The sequence below is a fragment of the Oryzias latipes genome, chromosome 14 (genome assembly GCF_002234675.1).
Source record: "Oryzias latipes chromosome 14, ASM223467v1".
Classification (NCBI taxonomy): Eukaryota; Metazoa; Chordata; class Actinopteri; order Beloniformes; family Adrianichthyidae; genus Oryzias; species Oryzias latipes.
The window spans coordinates 20,334,702-20,357,469 of record NC_019872.2 but is presented as its reverse complement, the minus strand read 5'-3'; the positions used below and the strand labels follow the sequence as shown (position 1 = coordinate 20,357,469).

The following is a 22,768-nucleotide window of genomic DNA, read 5'->3' as shown; positions in this document are numbered from 1 at the left end:
TTGAAATGTCTGCTTTCATAGAAACAGCCGCATCAGCGTTTTTTACAGACGGATCAAAATCCCCCATGATATGCCCCCCGAGGACATGACTACAAGACAAAGACGCAGACAGAAAAGAGAGGCTTCTGCTCGCTCCGTGGCTCTCTTTGTGTGACCTGACACGTGAAAGCAGTGTAAAAAAAACAAAAGGAGTCCAGAACATGTCTGTAAAATACATGAAAGTGTGGTAGAATTTACGTCGTCATTAAATCGATCTCTAATTAGCTGTGTTTGAAGTGAGTAATACATAGTATGTAAAGCCCACATGAAGACGTTTTCTATCACACACAGTTGCAGAATCAGATACATTTTCCTTGCATTCAGAAAGCTTCTTGCAGTTCAAATAACAATGGAAAGTACCGTAAGAAGGATTTATAAGGCTCTACGGGCCCCTCATAGAAAGAAATGAGGTTCCTGAACACATCTATTCACCAGCAATGTCTGCAGACAGCAGCTGTCTATTTAAATCTATTTAAAATATCTTTGCTTTTATAAACATCAACACATGCAACATTTATTTTACATGATAATAGCATCATTCTAATATTCTTGATGTTATGATACATCAACCTTTTTGATGACAACACTTTTATAACAAAGAAATATTTATTCTAAAATGTTGCTATGGTGGAGATAATAAGCAGAGGGCTGGAGGAAGCTTTAAAAATATTACCAAAAGCACTTCGAGGGCCGTTTCATTACTAGGGCCCCCCAGCATGTACTCATCTATAAGTCATGAGGGAGATCTCTTAAGTGTCCTCTTGGACCCCCCCTCCCTCGTGTTTATCAGGACTTATCTCCGGGGGTACCTGACAGTGACAGAGTATGCTGGTTCTCATATGGCGAGAACAAAGAACCAACACAAGCTGGCCCTCTTCAGCATGCCTAGAAAGTTGCTGCAATGATTCTGAATGATTCTGTTCTAAAAGATTGGCGTCACAACTGGTTTAAGGACCAACGCCGATGAAAATCATGTTTTTTTTTGGTGTTTTTGACTTGTAACATTTTTCTCATGATAGAGGATGTATATTATGAAAATAAAGCTAAGCTCCAAATTATATCTCTGTATTTGATTGTTAAAGTTGTTGTTACTCAAGAGCAAATGAAAAAAATGCAGTTTGAAAAAGAGAGTATTTGTAACATAGTAATTACTTTGAGTGGGCCGCAAGCTCCCTGCTCTGCTCCATTCTGATGCATCCACTTGCAGACGACTAGGTTCATGTACGTCTTTGTTTTCCTCGTCTCAGCTGGAATCTGGATCAAAGCTACACAGTGGATAGCTCCAATATTGCTCACCATTTTTGCTGCACCAATAATTTTAGGCTGGGGTTTGAGGGGTTGTAAACTAGCGGGAGAGCATGTAAACAGATGGATGACGGGAAGTGGGGGAGAACCAGCCAACAGTCCCACCTACTGCCACTCTGCAGAAACTATGGCCTACTCATAGTTAAATGACCACTGGGAACGCTTTTACAACAGATCAAAAGATGATCGAAGTAGGACATTAAGGCAAAAAAACAACAACAGCTACAATCACATTTTACCGTCTTCATGTCATTCTTAGTCCGCTGCTTTGGTATACAACCCTTTCAAGCACGGCTGCTTCCCTGCCTCATATTATACATTAACTAAAATATACAATACCTAAAAAAATATCCTGATCCTCCAAAGACATCTTAATTAAGTGTCAGAAATGCACAGAAGGTTTGTCGTTTTAAAAGTACAAAAGATGACCAGGAGAAGTCCCACCATTGTGCCGTTTGATGCTGCTTCAGCAAAAAGCGTGGAGAATGGAGACACAATAGAGATGATTTGTTTCTCTGCTGACCCTCAGCATGAAGAGCCGCTCAAAAAATATCCTTTATCATGTCTGAGAAATTTGCATATGTATTAATGTCCGTCTGTCCTCGTATTTCACACAGGCTTACCTTCAGGATTTATCATTCAGCAGAATTTTTCTAAGCAATAAATATAGTATTATATTGGAAACCTTTATTTAAAAGAATCTTTGCTGTCTAATGTTTTATGCAACTTACTTGTATGGTTCTTTTTAAATTTTTAATGTTTTTTCATTTGTTTGTAGATTTTTCATTTGACGGTGTATATATATACGTATATATAAATATCTGACAGACAGACAGACAGATGTGGTGCTTTATAGCTCTCTAAACTATAAGCTCTATACAATAAACACCACAGCATCAGGTTTGCAGCAAAAGTGTTCAGCTGTGGTATTTAGACCCAAATGATTATTTTTTTTACCCCTTTAAATAAGTTTATTGATTCTGTTATTTTTCTTTAGTTGTTGCACGTTTACAAAATTTGTCTTAAGAACAAAGATATTAAAAAAAGCATAAATGACTGAGGTCAACTCATCTTTGTCAACAGGCCGTTTAATGAAACTACTCTGAGTGATAAGAATGACGCCCATCCTTCACCTGGATTCACTCTGGTGATTAGTCTGACCCCACGCAAGCTGCAGTGCACATATCCAGATGCATCAATGCAATTGCAAAGCAGTTCTAGCCACCCCCACAGGGAGTTCGGCTGAAACATCTTCTGTCCTCCAGAATTATCACCCAACATTTGCAGTTGAACAATTAAAAAAAGAATCCCTTGGGGTTTATTTGGGAGAAAAGAACCACAACGTTGTTCAAACCGTCAGTTGCCAACAACTTAAACACTGTACGCGTGAAACCTGGTCTCTCTGATGGCAACATCCCAAGATATTGACTGATCTGCCCTTCACCCTGAGTGCTGACAGAACATATCACTTTAGAATATCAAAGGAAAGGGATCACAGTTTCTTTTTAAAAAAAGCAAAAAAAAATACAACAACCCACAAATGTATTAGGTTGATGCTGCAGCATTAGGATCTGATTTCAACAATATTTAAGAATTCAAACAGTCCTGCAACCGAGTTTAAGGAAAATGGAAACTTAAAAACACAAACAATATCCAGGATAGGTAAAGGTCAGCTTCCTCAGGCCATCTAAAATGACATCCAGCCTCTTAAGTTGCTGTGAAAATGCACGTTGAGCAGAGGAACTCCAGCAACAATAGTGACCTTTGGTAAAAAGCATTGGACCAACAACACAAGCCTCCCCATCATCATCCAGGAAAAACGCTTTTCCAGTTTTAAAAAGGGATCATAGATATTTATCAATGATCTGCAGCAAATCACAGCAACAGCAGAAGAACCAGAGAAAGGAACGCCATGAAACCAGAACCACAGGAAAATAAAAGACCAGAACTTATCATAGCCAAATATTTTTTATGATCAGAACTTTTAAAGAGGAATAGGGACCTTTAGCATGTAAAACTACATAAAATTATAGTTGCTTTTTTTTTTTAAAGAATAGCAATCTTGTCTATTATTATCTCTATTCCTACAGTCTTTATTGCAGTTACTTTAACATGAATATATACCAAGAATCTGAGCTTGACTTCACTTTTGAAGGGGCCTTTGGAGGCCTAAAGCACGGTGGAAGATGTGTAATAATTTAACACTGTTGACCATTTTAAAAGCAAAAACACATTTGGAGAAGTATTGGATTAACAAAAGGAAATTACCCTTATAAATGTTATTTTTTGTCAAGTAATTAGGAATATATGAAACACTTTGTTTTAGATCCAAGTTCCACACTCACAGTCTTAATTCGAAGGCTTTAAATTAATATGATTTAGGCTTTGGGGTTTAAAGAAAACCCCCTGAGTGTGTCAATTTTTTCCCCTGCGGTTTGAAAAGCTTCAAAAAGGAACTGCCGGTACTTCATATTGTGAGAAGGTTTCACAGGTTTTTGAGGTTTGTTTTTGTCATTTTGCCGCCTTGCAGTTGGGGTATCTATGCTGAATAGTTTATACAATTTGGAACTTTTCTGGGTTCATTAAGGTCAAAAGGTGGTTCACAGTCATAGTCCCATTCACTTACGCACACACCGAAGCTGGCAGAGCTGTCATTCAGGGTATAAACAAGACCACCAGGAGAATCGTGGAGACTATCCTAGTACTGTTGGGTGAAGGCACCCATAAAAGTATTCATCGTGGCGACCTCTGAAGGAAACGTTGAAGTAAAAAGAAGAGGAAGATAAAATATTTGACATGGCCTACTCAATTTTTACTTAACCTTAAAAAAAAGTTAAAATTTGCTGCAAATAAGACAGCAGGAGTGTTTCAACCCCCCCTTTTTCAGCCACTAAAAAGAAGAGTAGTTTGAGTCCTGGATGGAAGCTGGACAAGTGTTTCTTATGCAACACCCACACTACTCAGCTTTAGACAGAGAGACTAATCACTTTAATGTAACAAATGTTTGGTTTGAAAAGGCATCCACACATTTTTAGCACATAACTTTAGCTGTTTGTTCACTGTTTCCCAGTGAATGATAAATAAAACGGTTTTCAATATCTGTGCAATTCATTTGGTTTAGATTTAAGTTAAGACAAATCTAAGTCAAATAAACCATGTATTATTTTTCTACTGAAAAGATAAAAACACAGTAGACAAATGAAAATGACTGTAATCACAGAGTGATTGTAGGGGTAAAGAGAGTGTCTATGGCCTAATCCATAATTTTTATAACTTCCACTAATTGTAAACACAGTAAATGTGAGAGCAAAAACAAAACAAGTGAGCGTTCATTAACCTCAGTCTCCAGAGCAGCCAGACGGCTGACAGACACATTGAGGTTTCAGCTCCTAGACGGCCAGGATCTGGTTCTCCAGAGGTTTTAGCTCCATTAATTATTTACTAAAATTAACATGCTTAGCTAATAAAGACACCCATATGTATGCACACAGCCCAATAACAGCACTATTCAGCAACACAGAGAGCAAACATCACTGATACACTTTAGACAGAAGGTAATAATGTCTGTATTAGAAAACACACAACAGGAAGGATTTATCTAATGACAAAAGTCGCTCCTAAACAGAAAAGAGCAAATTCTCATTACATAGATCAATAGATGACTAAATTCCTAATAAGCTTGAAGGATTCATCAAAATGAAGACTAAAACGGTACTGGTTGGTTAAACCATGTGAAAAAACCGCTGTGAATAAAGTTAGTACAACCCTCCACTCCTGGTTTCTGATGAGTTTAGTAATGTCATTTTATCCACAGCAGCAGACAACAGACGTGTTTACAAAGTAGATTCCATATTTACCGTCTATGTGGGCAGAACTGACAAAACCAATGGACACACATTAGCATCATCAACCAAGAAAACCTGGATGAAACAGGGCGATTATATTTTCTGTTTGTAAGAGATCGACACATTGCTGTATTGTCTCATCTAATGTACCAATATTCACTGCTGCGGGATCTGGAAAAGTATAGCTCCTAAAAGGAAAAACCTGAGAGTGAAGAGGAAACCTGCTTTCCTGAAACTTTGGATGACACTTCTAGAAATTTTTGATCCCCCCCCCCCCAGAAAAGGTTCCTGTTTTACACGGATCCACACAGGCTTCACAACTAAGAGTGTGTTGAAACATGAGTCAGATCAGCAGTCACCACACTGGCTATTTTAGTTGGCGTGACCATTCTTAATATAGATTTTATACCAGTTATACTGTCTGACCAAAAATTTTCACGTACATTTTTTCACAATTTAACATTTATCTGATGTGGTCAACAACTCAAGTGCTTCAGAGAAAAATTTTAGGAGCTGAAGTCACTTCATCCATCCAAATCAGATAAACACCACCCTTCTCCTAAACGAGGGTGGTTGGTGTGAGAGACGATTGGGTTTAGGCCTGCACAATATACCGCAAATTTATCGTTATCGCAATATCAAGCTTTGCAATATGCATATCGCAAAAGACAGCAAATTTGCAATAAATGGTTACCTTAGATGTGGCCAAACAATCTTATGGCAGCTTGAAGTGTTTAATGGATTGAAAGAATCCCTTTCTGCATTTGACCAATCAGATGGACCCCTTTACGTTGTTAACTAATCGGATGGCGCCCTATTATGTTGCATGTTCGCCTCCTATGTCAACAAGGGTCATTTGTAGTATAATTTTTAAGCTGTTGTAATGGAATGGGATTAATATCTTTGGTTGTTTTGCTAATTGTTTATATACCGCAAATTATATCGTTATCGCAATATTAATTACTAATATCGCATATCGCGAGTTTTCTTAATATCGTGCAGCCCTAATTGGGTTTAAAGGATGCTGTGGCGATCTGGGAAGAGACGCCCTTCATATTATTTGCAGACAGCTACATAGATTCATGCACACAGAGCTAACCTGGTTTCTACTTATGGTGAAAATTGATTTTTGGGAAACATGAGACAAACGCGCTGAACTGTCTGAAAATCCCTCAGAGGAATTTCAATGTGATTGTTTTTCGTTAACAAGCACAGCTGCTGACCCTCACTAATAACGCTGCTTAATGTTCCATCAGGGCCACAGATCTTTTCTCAGGACGAGAGTTGATAGCTCATTAGAGGTTTCTCCACATGAAGATCTTAATTAAGTAGTTAAACAGCAGGGGTTGTGAAGTAGTGTGCCATACAACACACAGATTCTCCTAACAGGGAAATCCACTGTACATAATCCTTTTTAATGCAAATTAGATTGCTTTTAGTTCTCAAATGTTAATGACATAAAGTTCAAGCATGCTGTCATTAGTCCGTAACTAAAGGCCTGTACACACCGGGACGAATATTCGCCAGGCGTTATTCGCCAGCGTTTTTCGCCACGTCTTTTGTGTTCACACCCAGGCGATTTTCGCTGACGGTGAGCCGAGCGAACATGCAATTTCATTCCCTGACATTAGATGGCGCTTAATGTAAACAGAAATACTCCTGTACACAAGGTGGCGCTGCGCAACTTTACGATTCTTAAAGTCGCTTTTCACTCAGAAGAAGAGAGCAGGTATTTACGCGCTTGTCAGAATCATAAAGAAAATAACATGAATATTTCAAGCATCAGTAGCTCCAACTGGTACTTGGTAAGGGGATATTTAAGAATGTCCGTCATTATTTCTTCGCGGCAGTGTAGACGCTACTTGGCGTCTATCTTCTTCGCTGGTATGTGTGCTCAGCAAGGCAGTTTTGTGTTTGAGCCCCCCCAAGTTGTGTTTTACTGTAACTTCAGAAGCTCCAGACACGTGTGCAAAAGCGCCATTCTCATTGGTCGAATAAATTTCGACGCGACGCGTCGAAAAAAAAAAACGAACCCGCTTGGCGTTTTTTCGCCTCGGTGTGCACACTCACATTGGTGCCCTTTGTTTAGTCACGAGGCGTTAAACGTCGGCGAAAATCGCCGGCGAAATTCGTCCCGGTGTGAACAGGCCTTAAGTAAGCGCTATTTGTATAGCATCTCTCACAGATAAAATCACAAAGTGCTTTCCAAGTAAAACCAATTAAAGCATAGCAACATTAAAAAGAAACAGAACAATGAACTAAAGCTCTTTTTAAAAACAGCATCTTCAGCTGTTTCTTAAAAGACTCCACAGTATCGGTCACCCAAAGGGATAAGGGCAAGGCATTCCACTCTCAGGGCTACTGCTTGAAAAGCAAGGTCACCCCAAAGGGCACGACTGGACACATATGATACCAACAGTAGACATAATTAGGGGCCTGCCTATTATGAGCTCTAAAGATCAAAACAGAAATTTTAAAATCAATTCTGAAATTGATAGGTAGCCAATGTAAAAAAGATAAAACCGGTAAAATATGAGCTCTTTTACTAGTTCCTGTTAAAAGCCTTGCTGCTGTTTTTTGTACCAACTGTTGGCGATTAGCTGTGGATTTATTCAAACAAATAAAGAGAGAATTGCAGTAATCTAAACGAGATGAGATAAAAGCATGGACTACAATCTCCAGGTCATCTTTGGTGACCATTTCCCTTAGTTTAAAAATGTTTCTTCAGTAATAGAAAACCATTTTTGACCAAGTAGCTTGAATGACTTTGGTTCCTGAAGGTAGGCTTTCAAGCGTAGCCCACAGTGCCTATGTGGTGTTTAATAAGGAATACTTTCTGTTCAGGGACAATGATTAGGATTTCCATTTCCTTTTCATTTAGTTGAAGGTAAATTAGTGTAAGCCAATTTTTAATACCTGATAAGTAATTAAATCATTAAAAAGTTGGTCACTAAAAAAGCAGTACAATTGGATGTCATCAGCATAGAAATGGTAGGACACATTCTTAAAAGCACTAGTAATTTTTCGGGCCTAGGACTGAGCCCTGAGGGACGCCATGCAACAGAGGAGTAATTTAAAAGGATTAGAGGATTCAAGTAATGTCATATTTATCTAAACTAAAATACAAACAAAGTCTGGATGTTATATCGGTCATAAAAAGTTTCACACTTACCTTTTGTACTCCTTCAGCTTCAAACCCACTGAGGTTTGCGTAGAGCGAATGGTGCCGCTTTCCCAGCAAAGACTTTGTGGCTAACTTGGCAGTTTTTGGGACGTCATTGTTGTTGCTGTGCTTCTCCGACTCGTTGAGTTTCTCTTGCTGTTTCCCAAGAGCCTCCATGCCGTTGCTGCTCTCCATGTCTGCGTGTTCGGGTGCGGGTTCAGGCTGCTCGGGCCGAGAGCACAGATCGTACATCACTCTCTGTCAAAGTCACACAGAGCAGATGAGATCTGTGTGGTCGGCTGAGAACGTCAACAGCATGCTCACTTTGACATTAACCATGCAGATGAGCGGTCCAAACATCTAAATGACAGCTCAAGGGATGAAAGGCTTTTTGCACTCCGTTAAAGTGTGGAGAACAAACCAAGTACTGTTCCTGCCATGGCTGTCAGATAGCAAGCTGTTTCCTCTCTGTGTAAATGCTTCAAAGCATCAACGGTAACTGAGCTTGAATAAAGCAGTTCCAGAGGACCAGAAGCTGTGAGGTGCCTTTGCTGCTACGCAGTAGCATTTTGTCCAAATGAGGACAACCAGTTGAAGGGATGCTACATTTCTTCAGCCTTGGCTGGTGCAGACAATTCACAGCACGTCCCAACAGCGTAGCAGTTATTAGTATTGATATTTACATTCAGAGTCCTGCTAACAACATTGCCATTACATGTTTTCTTGCCGCTCTGTAATCCCAGGAGGTTTGTCCAAAACAGGAGGAGGACACTGTGCTTTTCTTCTTACCCTCCAGATTACTGTCACAGCTTTTGTAGGCCAAAGTATAAAAAAAAAAATACCCCAGAGAAAATTCACTGAAAATGGTCTAACAGGTCTTCTCTATAGTCTCCATTCTCTCAGCGACGCTGTGATGAACCAGACGCGATGACTCTCCGGCTGCGAGTCTCCTGACTATGACGCAGCCGTGCGAAAAAGCGTTCCATCCAGATGCAGAAAGACACTCGACAGGGTGGCTTAATCCCATTTCGCCTCCTCCAACAGAAAAAAGGTGAAGGAGGAGGATGCGAGGAAAAATACGTGTGTAAGACGGGGAATGTCGCTGAGAGGAGGGGGGCTGGGACTGCTGCTTCCCTCATCCTATCACAAAAAGGCAGGCTAACAGGCAGGCCCAATGATCACAGCAGCTGAGGCTGGTTTCCATGGAGATGACGCTGGAATGATGCTGGCCGGCTACTGATTGTTCAAGAGGCGGTCAACACTGCAAGGGAGGGAGGCTGCACGAGGCAGGTGAAAGATCAAATATGTGCGGTACAGACTAATTCCTGAATTTTTATTCATTTATTTAAATGTTATTGAGTTCCAGGTAATAGAAGATGCTTCAGCAACAAAGCTTCAGAGGAGTGTTTTAGAAAGAATGAATTGGATTTGTTCACCTCAATGTCAGCTTTCAAATTACAAATTGTGAACATTTCATGTTCCATGTAGCTACAAAGGCTAAAGTGGCCTGAAATGGTTCAAACTTAGTATACAAGAACTAAAGGGAAATAAAAAGTAATTTAAAAAAAAAAGCTTTGTGGTCTGAAATGTTTAAGTATAAAAAAAAGGATCTACGGCTATAGGAAACGAAAACATCTGTTTGAGCAAACCCACCTGCAAAATAAATAAATTAAATAATAAAAATCACGGTAAGTATCAGCTACAAAGTTAAACTTCTACGGATTTCCATTCATCTCTTCCCAACTCCTCGAGCATCATTGGGAAGCCACTTGGGAAAAAATGATGGAGTTAAAAATTGTAGATTTTTAACAGCTGCTCCCACGTTTTTAACCATAATATTGTGAAAATTGATTATGTGAATTGTTGGCTCAAGCTGATCGAAACAATATAGCATACAATATGATTATAATTAAGAATGTGGGTGTGGTTAACAAAAACCCTTGTTGCCAAAGAAATCTCAAAGTTTACTTTTGGAGACTCCTCTAAAACTTAGAGGTCGCCATTTTGACAAAAAGTGGGCTTTATTTATTTATTTATTTTTGAAGAATTTGCCACTGCAGCTCTGACCAGAGAGGCAGGGGCAAATAGGGAAAGGGATGGAAGTATAAAGGCCAGTCAGCTAGTAAGAGTGGGTCAAAGTGGGACGGCCAGGGCTTTAATTTTAAATTTGAAACAGATTTTAACCAACATAATCCTTCATTACCAGATTTGTTTTTACATTAGCGTTTTCATTATTATTTATAACAAAGCCTCATAAAACCCAAAAGTAAAATAATTACAAATTAAACTAAATCTTACTGAGGGTGGATTGCTTTCAACTTGAACAGGACTATATTTTTGAGTTATTCTTTAGAAACTAAAGAAAATGTTTCACACATCAGTTTTAAGAATCCTTGGGATTTTGCCTGCTGTGATTCTGATACCCTTATTGATTATCTATAGGTCAAGTCTTTTTAAGTCGTTTTCTTTGTTCATTTTTTTAGCAAATAATATGCTTCTAAAATTGTGTTTGGTGTATTGGAATGCTGGCTGGTCAATAGAATGAGCGTGCAAATAAACATGAAAAGCATAATGATCCACACATGGTGGGGGGTCTCTATAAGTTCAGAACTGTATTTGAAGCAAACTGAAAACACAGGGGAGTCATTTGACTAGAACTCAACATCTGGTGTTATTAAATGATGAAAACACAAATTTCCTTTCCTATGTGCTCTGACACAAAGGCTGCTTGTGTTTGCAGACAAATGCATTATTTAATACAATTCAAGAGCATGTGTTTAATAGACTGAAGCCCGACACCACCTCTGCTGTGAAGACTTTCTGCTCTGCTTCAGCCCGTCATCATTTTAGGGCTGCGCTGCTTGTAGCAAAACAATAAAAGACAAAACATATGATACGCAAACTATAAATTATTTGCTACTGAACATAAAACTGAAAGGTCAGCGGCATATTTCACTGCTGTGTCCATTATGGCTCCGTTTTAATGACTGTTTCATTTAACAGCCATGTTTCGACAGAAGCTCCTGACATCCCATAATACTAAAAGGATATTAAACTTGTTTTAGTTGTGTAGTTTGAGGACAAGACGTACTGTTTTAGGATTGATTTATACACTATGCTTATAGCAGTAAATATAAATTTGGCAATAATAAATAAAAGCAAAAGCAAGCATGTTTGCTATGTTAAATCTTTGTTATAGCATTATTACTTCATATAAGCAAAACAAGTCTAAAATTGAGAAAAAGGACAAAAACAAAACCCATCTTTCATTTAAACTGCAGGAATCTTTTAGCTGATTTAACCTTTGAGATGCAGAGCTGCACAGAAATATATGAAAGGATAAAGGATTTTGTTTATAAACAGTTAAATCTTCAATTATTAAATTTTCCTCTGTATGAACCTGATCCAAAATTTGAGTGTCAGGGACACACTGACCCACTTCCAACACTCAGGAGAGCGGAAAAGCAGAACACTCTACCTCGTTTTCTGAAGAACAGATTGAAAATGTTAAGTTACACCCCACAGATCTCTGGTACTGTTGGGAAACTGTGCCATTTTAAAAATAAAAAAGTAGATTTCATAAAATGAATCAGGAATTTGTTTAGTTGTTATGATCCGTTTCTGGTTTTCTACAGCAGTTTATAAATTTCAAAAATGTGATCAAAAAATGATCCTACAGAAATAAATGTAAGCATCAATGCATATGGATAGATTAACCACTTTCTTATTTGCAAGAAACAAGCAAAAAAGAAAAATATGGAGACCTGTTTCAAAGGGCTTCCTGTGACCTGCACCTTATTTTTTTTTTCCTGTTATAGGCAAGAATTTTCAGAACTTACATCAAGATTTAGTTGATCTATCACAGTGGATGTTACTGGGCTGAATAGACATTCTTCCAAACAAAGAACCATCCTCTGCATGGGGAGTGCACTTCCGGACTGCACTGCACATCCTCAGTAAGACAATGGACTTCACTACATTACTAAAGATTATTGAAAAAATAAAAAAAGTTGCTGACCACCCCCCTTAGGCTCCTGTAACCAAACATGATGAAGAGTTAAAGATGCTGGAATGACCTAAATCAGTGTTTTTCAACCTTTTTTGAGCCACGGCACACTTTAACCTTGACAAAAATCCCGCGGCACACCAGCATCCAAAAAAAAAAAAAAACAGAAATTCATGGTCTGTATTGATCGACAACCCCCCCCCCACCCCCGCCCGCCCGCCCGCAATCTCACGTGTATTTTTGTGATAATTGTGGCCGGAAAAGCAGGAAGTTGCGGCTGTTTTTGCTAAGAGATGAAATGAAAGTTAAATTAGAAAAATTTAGAAACTGTTTGTTTGTTGGGGTTTCAAGGCGTTTCGCAACGACAACTCATTAGAAACTGTTTGTTTGTTGGGGTTTCAAGGCGTTTCGCAACGACAACTCATTGTGCGCTGGGACACTGGCTCTTTAAGCCAATGCATCATGGGAGATGTAGTGTGAAAAGTGCGGAAAACTTGCAGAAAGACTGGCGTCTCTGAGATTTATTGTATTGTCCACTTGTTTCACGGTCTGACACCGGACTCTGTGGAAAGCTACACCGCTAAAGAAGAGCTTTAGCCGGTATTTTTGTTAGAACTGAGCGACTTTATCAGCAGAATTAAGAACAAGGAAGTGAAGACTTTAAGCACTTCTGATTGGTCAGACTGATGACATGTGATTAAGCCTTCAAGAATGATTGGTGGAGACAGTTAAAGGGACGGGACTTTTCCGCAAACTGTCATAGCTGCAGGTAAATCGCGGTAACGTAATCCTTATCAAAATGTCTTTAATAGAATTAAATAAACACAAAGAAAAAGTAATTTTAAGATCTTTCATATTCCTAACTACTCAGTGTTTTATCAGGGCCTGTTTGGATGAACAAAGAGCTGATATCCTGGAGATGGGAAATGTTTTTAGATCAGTGAATGATTAATGAGGGCAATTTCTCCACGGCACACTTGACCGTCTCCCACGGCACACTAGTGTGCCGCGGCACACTGGTTGAAAAACACTGACCTAAATGATCGACTGCCTTCATCCTTTAGCCTAAAAACTCTAGACACAACAACAGAACCCGCTCAAAGAAGGCGTATATTTTTATTGTTAAAAAAGAGTTTGTATATATATTTTTTATAAGATGATTCAGTCATTCTGCAGGTCTGCCTCTGTTACTATAGTAATGCTTAGTTTAAAAGAACAAATTAAACAAAGAACCTGTCAGAACACGCACACAGATTTCTTGAGACTTTTGGGTTCATGGCTTCTGAACTGAACCACAATAAACAGGTAAACAATCTGCTTACCTCCATGTTCCTCCCCATACATTTGGAGATGGAGGACTCATCTGTTCCAGAGGATTCAGTCCAGTTTGATGCCCGGTTCTCCTGACCTGCATGTGTAGGAGGAGGATGAGGGTGACCCGTTGTCAGGCTGGTGCTCGGACAGGTTTTAGTGGAGAAACATGAAGCATCTGCAGGTAGATTACACTCCAATGACTGCCTCCACCCTTCTAGTTTGGACCTCTGGGATGAGTGGGAGTCACCCTGAGGTTTCAGTTGTGGGGCACTTGGGTAATTAGAGAAAGTGCTTGTCTTGTAGGGTTTACTGGTCTCCTCCTTAGCTTGCTTCTTTGAAGAACATTTGGCTGCACAGCGTTGAGATTTGGTTTTTTGAGTTCCCCTTAGGAGTTGTCCATGAGTCTCTAGCAGGTGGCAGAGGAGGATGGCCTTTTCTAGCTCAAAATCCTGTGATTTAAAAGGTGCATCCTTTCCATTAATCTTATCAAGCAGGAGCTGTGTTTGACTGCTACAGAAATGAAAAGTCTCTTCCCCTGTGGGTACACCTTTGCAGAATTGTCCATCATCTTTATTCCTTAAATCTTCAACCAGAAGGTTTCTAGATCCATTCTGACTCTTTCTAGACCCTCGTCTGGCTGCCAGCTCCTTCACAGCCCTCTGATGTTCCCTCTCCGCCTCTTCTCTGAGTCGCCGAAGCTCCACAGCGAGCCGCCCACAGGCCCACGCCGCTTGGTTCTTCTCTACCTCCAAATCAGCACGTAATCGCCGGAGTTCTTGACTGTAATCGTTGCAGCTGGAACTCTTGAATGACAGGGCCAGAGGGTTATCCCTGTCGTCTCTCATGATGCTTCACTCACAGCACAACATGCAAGACAGCTTTTGTTGTGTTCATCATTTCTTAAGAAAGGCCATGCATCAAAGCGAGGAAGAACATGTCTGCAGAGTCAACTAACATGCAAGGCATGCACTGGAAAGGCGAGGCAAGGCAAAAGAGAAATAGAAAAATAAAGATGGTTAATGGGGTAGTAAGGTGTTTTTTAGTATGATGACAGCATAAGCAATAAGTAAATAATACCAAGTTGAAAGGGTTAAAAAGGTGGAAAGACAGGTCAAGACACTAACAAAATATTCTTAGTAGGATTTTCTTCTTCCTGATGAATTAAAAACATTTTACCAGGTGAGCTAACAAACACCTAAAGGTGCAACAAGTGGCTTTTCCCTTAAACTAGCTTAAGTTCGCGGTGACAGTGTGACAGCTCCCTAAGAGCATGAACCGTTAGCTAACGGGAGCTAATTACCTAGCTTAATTCCGCTAAAACAACAACTGCCGTTTAAAGACGTTAAGATAATAAAAACATTCACATTTTAATACACTGAGCTGGTTCGAGTCATGATAAATTACTGTTATACGTATTTTTAGACGATGTCAGCTCACCGTTACGTTTTCATTCTAGCTAGAACGAACACAAAACTCGTGCTCAAACTAACTGTGTAAACTTTTTTTCTTTATTGCTACATACAATGTTTTTTTTTTAATGTATTTATTTATTAATCAAAGTAACTTTTGTGGACGTCGATACATACTGTGCAGCGTGACCCAGGCTTGCAGAGTTAGTTGTTAAAGCGCCACGGGTTCATGCAAGGAAGGGTTTGTTTATCTGCGCCGAGCAGACCCGTGTCACACGGAGAGTCAGTCCCCCGTTATCCTGCTGGCCCGTCCGGGAGCAGTGCTGCGTTCAAGTACATCCCGTCCGTATCCCACAAGCTTATTCACGTTTGTGTACAAGCATCACCTGGCGGTTATTTCGTTGTAATTGGTTGGAAAATTGTGAAAAGATATAATCAGAAATGTTTGAGAGATAATTTCCTTTGTTTGATTCTTTAATGAACCATCTAGTTTAATGCTTCTCTTTAGGCAAATTTCCCCAACTCAAACATTTACCCTTATTTAATTTCTCCGTTAGTAGTTATATATTAAAAGAAAAAAAGAAGAAAAAAAATTTCCCGCCGCACAGTGAATTATTCATAAAGTCAACGTCTTATAAATCACAGCACTGATAGTGACCTCTGAACGCAACCTCAGCTGCTACGACACGTTAACCCGTGTCGAAAGTGCGGAAATGGAACGACACATTTGTTACACCTGGCTAAATGTGTTATTTTGCTTCATAAGCTATCGCTAAATAATGTTTTTTCAGCTACGATTTCGTAAATAAATAAACTATTTTTTAAGAGCAGTGTCTGCAGCAAACCTGAGCGAATCTGCTTACAGTCTTGTTGAACTACATTTACCATAACCAGTGTCATTGAGAAACATGGCGGCCTCCTCGGGATCAGCAAGCGCTGCCGACTCCGATTTAAAAGACCTAAATTCGGTTGGTTCTGACATGGGCAGCTCCACCATTCAGTACAGCATGGTTCTGGAGCATCTCATTGGAGACAAAAGGGCCGCGAAGGACCTCAACCCCGGCGTGATGGGGGGCCTGCCGGTTCCTGCTAAGAGCGACGAGCAGAAGATGATCGAGAGAGGAATGGAGAGCTGCGCCTTCAAGTCTGTGCTGGCCTGTGTGGGAGGTAATTACACCTCAAACATCTACTGTCCCCCAAAATCTAGACTGACGTTATGCTTGGATGCAAACATTTCCTTTTGAGTGAGTTATTTATTTTGAATTCCCTGCAAACCACCAGCATGCATTTCATGCCACTTATCGTTCCATCAGTGATGTTGTGTATTTCCTGCTGCAGGGTTTGTCCTCGGAGGAGCGTTTGGCGTTTTCACAGCTGGCATCGACACCAACGTTGGCTTTGACCCCAAAGATCCTTTAAGAACGCCAACAGCGCGAGAAGTCCTGAAGGACATGGGTCAGAGAGGGATGTCGTACGCCAAGAACTTTGCCATCGTGGGAGCCATGTTCTCCTGTACAGAATGCATCATAGAATCGGTAGGTCACACCTTTAAGGCCTGTTCACACCGGGACGAATTTCGCCGGCGATTTTCGCCGACGTTTAACGCCTCGTGACTAAACAAAGGGCACCAATGAGAGTGTGCACACCGACGCGAAAAAACGCCAGGCGTTAAAGCGTCAAAAAAAAAAAACGCCTCGGGTTCGTTTTTTTTTTCGACGCGTGGCGTCGAAATCTACTCGACCAATGAGAATGGCGCTTTTGCTCACGTGTCTGGAGCTTCTGAAGTTACAGTAAAACACAACTTGGGGGCGCTCAAACACAAAACTGCCTTGCTGAGCACACATACCAGCGAAGAAGATAGACGCCAAGTAGCGTCTACACTGCCGCGAAGCAATAATGACGGACATTCTAAAATATCCCCGACCCAGAGCACCAGTTGGAGCTACTGGTGCTTGAAATATTCATGTTTTCTTTGTTTGATTCTGACAAGCGTGTAAATACTTGCTCTCTTCTTCTGAGTGAAAAGCGACTTTCAGAAGCGTAAAGTTGCGCAGCGCCACCTTGTGTACAGGAGTATTTCTGTTTTACATTAAGCGCCATCTAATGTCAGGGAATGAAATTGCATGTTCACTCCACTCATCGTCAGCGAAAATCGCCTGGGTGTGAACATAAAAAACGTGGCGAAAAACGCTGGCGAATAACGCCTGGCGAATATTCGTCCCGGTGTGTACGGGCCTTTACCCTGACACATTCCCTCCCATACTTCTATGAGTTCTTGTCTCTGAGCTCCAGCCGGTGCTGGGATGGGACGCTCCTGTGTAAAGAGTCCAGTTGTGACATTTCAATGCCCCGAAAAGCTCCTCACTTAGCTGTCAGAGGTATTAGAACAGACATCACACAACAGGTGGGACACACGGAGACGGAAAGGTCGCTGAGGTCTCCCATTTTGTGTTGAGTCCTCAGGTCGGCTCTTAAACATCACCAGGGAAGTGCCGGATCAGAGGAGTAGTGTTCTCTGGAAAATTGCCCCACACTCCTCCACTGGAAAGTCAGATGAAAGAGTCTGGGTTTGCTGGTCTCCAGGAGAATGGTGTGAAGTTTGGTGGAGGAAGGGGAATCTCTGGGTTTTTCAACACCAGGAGATTTTGGACAATTCCATTCTAGCAACTTTATGGGAGCAGTTTGGAGATGGTCTCTTTAGTAAGTCCTTGAAGATGTGGAAGAGCCGGTTAGTGTTCTGACCTAAAGCTGCCTTTGTGGACCTTTGTGGTGAACTAGAGCAGAGCCAGACCTTTTTGTCCAACATGGCCTCACTAATGGAAGAACAGTCAAACAGTCCTGCGAAAAGCCCTCAGAGTAGAGCCGAAGCTGTTAGATGGCTTGATGTCATGGTGGACCCTATGGATTAGGATTGGAAAGTCAGTTCACGCTCATTCTTTTTTTTTCCAACTTTCGGTTTTGCTCTGCACCCCAAGAGAGGCTGCCATCGCCGCAACTCAACTTTGGTTTTCGCTGAATTTGGATGATCTTGAATCCAACCGATAGCAATGAAGTAAATCCAAACATGGGTAATGCTGCTGCAGCTGCACTTTTCTTCTGCACACTGACTGTGTGGGTTCAGTTTAAAGTCACAGAGGAACAAGAGAGCCAAAGCAAACTCCAGACGGATCTGTTCTGTTCATGTTTTTAGTGGGAAATATCCAGCTCCTGTAAACAGACCCATTAGTCTCCAGTGTTCTGAAGTCCAAACCCACTCAACCAGGATGGAACCACAACTTCAAGGGTTAAAAAAAAAAAAAGTACAGCACACTGTGCAACAACACAAAACAGAACAGGACAATTATGACGTTGTCGTTGGACTGACAATGACCGTTTTTAGCTGATTATTAGTTATCAGACAAGCAATATTTGGTGTAGCTAACGTTTTAAACATATTTGTTGTCTTTTTAAGTTTCCTTTCATCCATTTAAATCAAAAGAACAAGTATTTATCCTTTAAAAACACAGCTAAGCTATTTAGTGCACTAGTATTCTGACAGATTCTGTTTCATAGGATTAAAGTAGTTCAGATTCAAAGCTCTAGAAAGTCTTAAAGTCTAGAATTTCTTGTCAAATCTTCTCCTTTCCTTCTTTTCCTGAATTGTTGTTTTCCAGCTCCTTGTTTGGGGGGTCGACAGCATCAGGGCAGGCTTTGTGTACGGCATTGATGGGTTTTTTAACAGCAAACCCAGGAAACGTCCCATCCCAGAGTTTTAATTTGCACCCAACCAAACTATTGGGAAGTTTCTGTGCGCTTCACCTGGTAGACGAGTGTATAGGTTAAAGCCCAAACAAAATCAGGCAGAAAGGAGAGGCATTCCTGCAAACTCACAAAAGTGAACATTTACTGGAAGGTTTTTGCTCTGAAGCCTCATCATCAGGTAAAAGGACCTAAATGAGGAGCAGATGACCTCTGAAGGGTCATGCAGACCATAAATGAATGCAGCCACATCAACAAATATCTACAGTGTTCATACTATAAAAACAATATTGAAATATGAAATAAACGAAACAAGGGTAAATGACGAGCCCTTTTCAATGGGGATAGCATGAAAAGTAGAGGACGAAGCAATTTGCACTTGTATGATACAAACACGTGAGAATTGTACTCTAAATATATTCTAAACAAACACACATGTTAATATAAAACATGTCATTAAATGTATAAAAATCAATTATAATTTCATTTTTTTTATCATTTTTAACATGTTTTCCTTTAACTGCATGTATGGAGTCTGGTTTTAGGTCACATGACATATGATACTTTAGTTAAAAATAAGAAAAATACTCTGGCAGCAGGTATGTGCCGATTTATCAGTCTGGCTTAAGGTTTCAATCACGGCTTCACCGTCACTTTGTGTGCTTGGTGACATGAGTGCCATCGATATAGAAGAAGGATTAGCATCTATCATTTTCACAACTCTTTGTATTGCCAAAAAAACTATTTTAATAAATTGGAAAAACAAGAAAAATATAAACATAAGTCAACAGAGAAATCTGCTGTTTGATCATATCAGCTTGGAAAAAATGTCAGCCCAAAGCTCAAGTAACTTTGAAAGAATTCGGTCTCTCTGGTCTCCTATGGTTGACTCCATGACTTAAGGGGTGGGGGGCTTGGTTGTCGCTGCTCCTTGCCCTTCTGCCGTGGTTTGGGGTGGGGGTCGGGGCCTCCGGTGCCTGGCGGGGGCGGTGGGGGCTCCGTTGGTCGGGGGGTCGGGTCCGGTGCCTGGGTGGGGCGGGCTGGGGCGCTGCGTGGTCCTCTGGGCTTGGGTGTGCGTGGTGGGGGGTGGGGTGGTGGTCTGGCTTGGCTTGGGGGGGTGGTCCCTTTGCCTGCGCTGGGGGGGGTTGGCGGGGGCCCTGCTCGGGGGGGGGGGGGGGTGCCAGCGGCGCCGGACGGGCTGCCCATCTGCACCTGGGGCTGGGATCGGCCCTTCCCTGGCTCTGGGGCGGGACGGGACAACCCTCTCGGGGCCCCCGGTCGCTCTGGGTGTCATCCGCTTCGGCTGCGGGGTCTGGGGTGGGGTGGGGGGCTTGTCGGCCCTGTCCTGTGGGGGGGCGTTCTGGGGGGGAGGGGGGGCCATTATTGGTACGGGTCGGGGGGGCTAACGGGTCGGGGTCTCCGCTGAGGCAATCAGTGGTTGCCTCGGCCGGTTGGCCTCCTCGGTCCCGTCAAGGCCTGACCAGAGCTCCTCTAGGGCCGGCGTCTGGGGGTGGGGGCCTGGGCTTGCTCCGGGGGGGCGGCGCTCTCTGGCTCCTCTCTCTCTGTGTGGGGTGGGTGGTGCCGGGCCTGGGGTGTCTGCGCCTCCGGGAGTGGGGCCCCTGGGCTGGGTGGCCCTGGCCTCTTTGCTGGGGGACAGCTGTTTGACAGTCTACCAGCTGTCCCCAACTTACCCCCTTCCTCATATAACCTCATATTAGGGTGAGGGGGTGGGGGGGTCTAGCCTGCGATGCACCTTGGGGGGGGGCTACTTGGCAGTGGCCCCCCTCCTATGGTTGCCGTATGGAGTGGGCCCCCCCTCTTTCGGTTTTATTTGCACCTTAGACATGAAGGGTCCTTGGTAGGGGGGGTGCTTGGACATCACTGCAAGCAAGCAGCAGACGTCCTCCTGGCACCCTACCCGCTAATTTTAACCGCACCTTAGACATTTAGGGCCCCTTGGTGGGGAGGGTGAGGGGACATCATTGTGAGTAATCAGGAGATGTCCCCCTAGTGCCCTACTCGCCAATTTTAACTGCACCCTCCTTAGTACACACACCCCTCCCCCTTCAATATATACATTCCAACATAAACACACACACATACACACACACACCCTCTCATACACACATACACGCACACACATTTTGCAAGGAAGGTGGGACCTGGGTCCATCTGTCCCCTACCCCTTCCCTGGTGGGGGGTGCGTGCCCCTTGGCGATGGCGGCCGTGTCCCTTGGGTGTCTGGGGCTGTGGGCGTCCTTCTCCGGTGGGGCCCTGCGTTGGGCTCTTCCGGCGCGGCGGGGGGGCTGCTTTCCTGGCTGGGCTGGGGCGGCGCTCTCTTTCCCTCCGCGCCTCCCTGCTCTCTGGCTCTGGGGGCCTCGCGGCGGTCCTGCTGGCCCTGGCCTGGGTGGCGGTCTTGGTCGCCCGGGGGGCGGTCGTTCCCTGCCTGTTCCCGTGTGGCGTTGGGGGAATTCCGGCTGCCGCCGCTGCTGCGGCGGGGGTCTGGGTGTGGGGGTGGCTGGGCGCTCCTCCTCCTTCTTTTCACATTCCACCATCCATTTTAGAAGAACATAAACACTCACCTGAGCACAGGTGTTAGCTCACTTTGCACTTATAGTTTGCGTGATTGAATGAATGAAAGATTTCACACTAGTTGGTTTAAAGACATAGGTATGCGTTCGTGAACACTATCTGTTTTGTGTACATGTTGACATGTGAACATTTTTTGCAGCTAGCAGGTGTGTTAAGAAAAAAAGAGAAAGAAGAGGAAAGAGAAGAAAAAAGAAGAAAAAAAAATAAAAATAGAATAGAATCAGCTGTTGCAGCTTTAGAAACACCAGACACTGTTTAACCCTTGTGCTATCTTAGGCACTTTAACATTGGGAGTTGGGTCATTCAGACCCCACTATACAGTGCGCCGAACTATTACATGAAATCGTTCCACCTTTATCCACCTTTGTCATGGTAGGGATAAGACGTCAATGGTCATCTTGATAGGATAGCACGAGGGTTACAATGTTGAAGGGATGTTTCTGTACAGAAAGTCCAACAGAGGTTTCAGAGCTCTTTGGTGCCCCCTGCTGGTTTACTCTGAATTTTCCTATTTTAACTTGTAAATAGTTTCTGACTTCTTTTATTTTTCTTTCTGACTTTGGCCTCAAATGAATATTGCATGAACTTTCCTGTTGCGCTTGTGTTTGGTTTGCAGCACAGGGGCAAATCCGACTGGAAGAACGCCGTTTACAGCGGCTGTGTAACCGGAGGTGTCATTGGATTTCGAGGTTTGCAGCTTGTTTTTTTTACTGACCTCTTTGTTCTGTTTTCCTCACTGATGTTAAGTTTTCGTTGTTTTGTTTTTGCAGCCGGGCTGAAGGCTGGAGTTCTTGGATGTGGAGGATTTGCTGCTTTCTCTGCTGCCATCGAATACTATTTACGCTGAGTCATGCTTTGGAAGATGAGGACTTCCCTGCTGCACATGCAGACGCTCACTGAGGACAGTGGGATTGAGACGTTGGGCCGCACCGACAGAAATGAGACTTCTAGTTTCCTTTTATGTGGACTGAAGTGAGGCTTTCCATGTGCAACGGAGCATCCGACAGATTCATCTGGGGATCGGCCAGCAGCGTGTCTGGATGGAGACAAACGTTTCATTGTTTTCACATGGGAACTACAAATATATGTTCATAAACTATTTGTTTAAAAAAATTTTTTTTTTTTTTAAACCAAAGTCATCTATAAAGATGGAAAAAAAATGGAATTAAAACCTTACGGTTGGAAAAGCAGTTAAAAACATTTAATAAACATTAAAGTTGGTTTGCACTGGCTGTGCTGTACTTGCACAACAAACATACTTTTTCTAAAACATACATTTTTGTCAGGATAGGTCTGTGTGGTTACATGATTGCTGCTCTGTTTTTGCTGTGACCTCCTGAGGTTTTTGTCTTCTGGA

The 22,768-nt window shown here is 42.2% G+C and overlaps 2 protein-coding genes across 7 annotated transcripts in view; one reads left to right on the top strand and one right to left on the bottom strand.

The window, feature by feature from the left end:
* The window catches only part of tspoap1 (TSPO associated protein 1), a 75,736-nt gene extending 59,921 nt beyond the window's left edge, over nucleotides 1-15,815 (bottom strand). For all 6 annotated transcript variants that reach the window (XM_020709024.2, XM_020709029.2, XM_020709030.2 and 3 more), the window contains exons 1-3: nucleotides 15,259-15,815; nucleotides 13,681-14,641; nucleotides 8,362-8,610 (exon numbers count right to left, since the gene is read on the bottom strand). In XM_020709024.2, the coding sequence (XP_020564683.1) occupies nucleotides 8,362-8,610; nucleotides 13,681-14,517 (1,086 nt within the window). In that variant the 5' untranslated portion in view covers nucleotides 14,518-14,641; nucleotides 15,259-15,815. The remainder of the gene's footprint in view (nucleotides 1-8,361; nucleotides 8,611-13,680; nucleotides 14,642-15,258) is intronic.
* A 128-nt stretch (nucleotides 15,816-15,943) lies between these two features.
* Nucleotides 15,944-22,644, top strand: timm22 (translocase of inner mitochondrial membrane 22). The gene is made up of 4 exons (XM_004076597.4): nucleotides 15,944-16,248; nucleotides 16,420-16,616; nucleotides 22,028-22,100; nucleotides 22,182-22,644. The coding sequence occupies exons 1-4, from the start codon at nucleotides 15,990-15,992 to the stop codon at nucleotides 22,256-22,258; spliced, it is 606 nt and encodes a 201-aa protein (XP_004076645.1). The 5' UTR covers nucleotides 15,944-15,989; the 3' UTR covers nucleotides 22,259-22,644.
* The last annotated feature ends 124 nt before the right edge of the window (nucleotides 22,645-22,768 follow it).

Excerpts from the sequence above, each read along its gene's own strand:
- timm22 (XM_004076597.4), top strand. The coding sequence starts at position 15,990 with ATGGCGGCCTCCTCGGGATCAGCAAGCGCTGCCGACTCCGATTTAAAA. Across the intron at positions 16,617-22,027 it reads CAGAATGCATCATAGAATCG|CACAGGGGCAAATCCGACTG; the intron begins GTAGGTCACACC and ends TTTGGTTTGCAG. Across the intron at positions 22,101-22,181 it reads AGGTGTCATTGGATTTCGAG|CCGGGCTGAAGGCTGGAGTT; the intron begins GTTTGCAGCTTG and ends TTGTTTTTGCAG.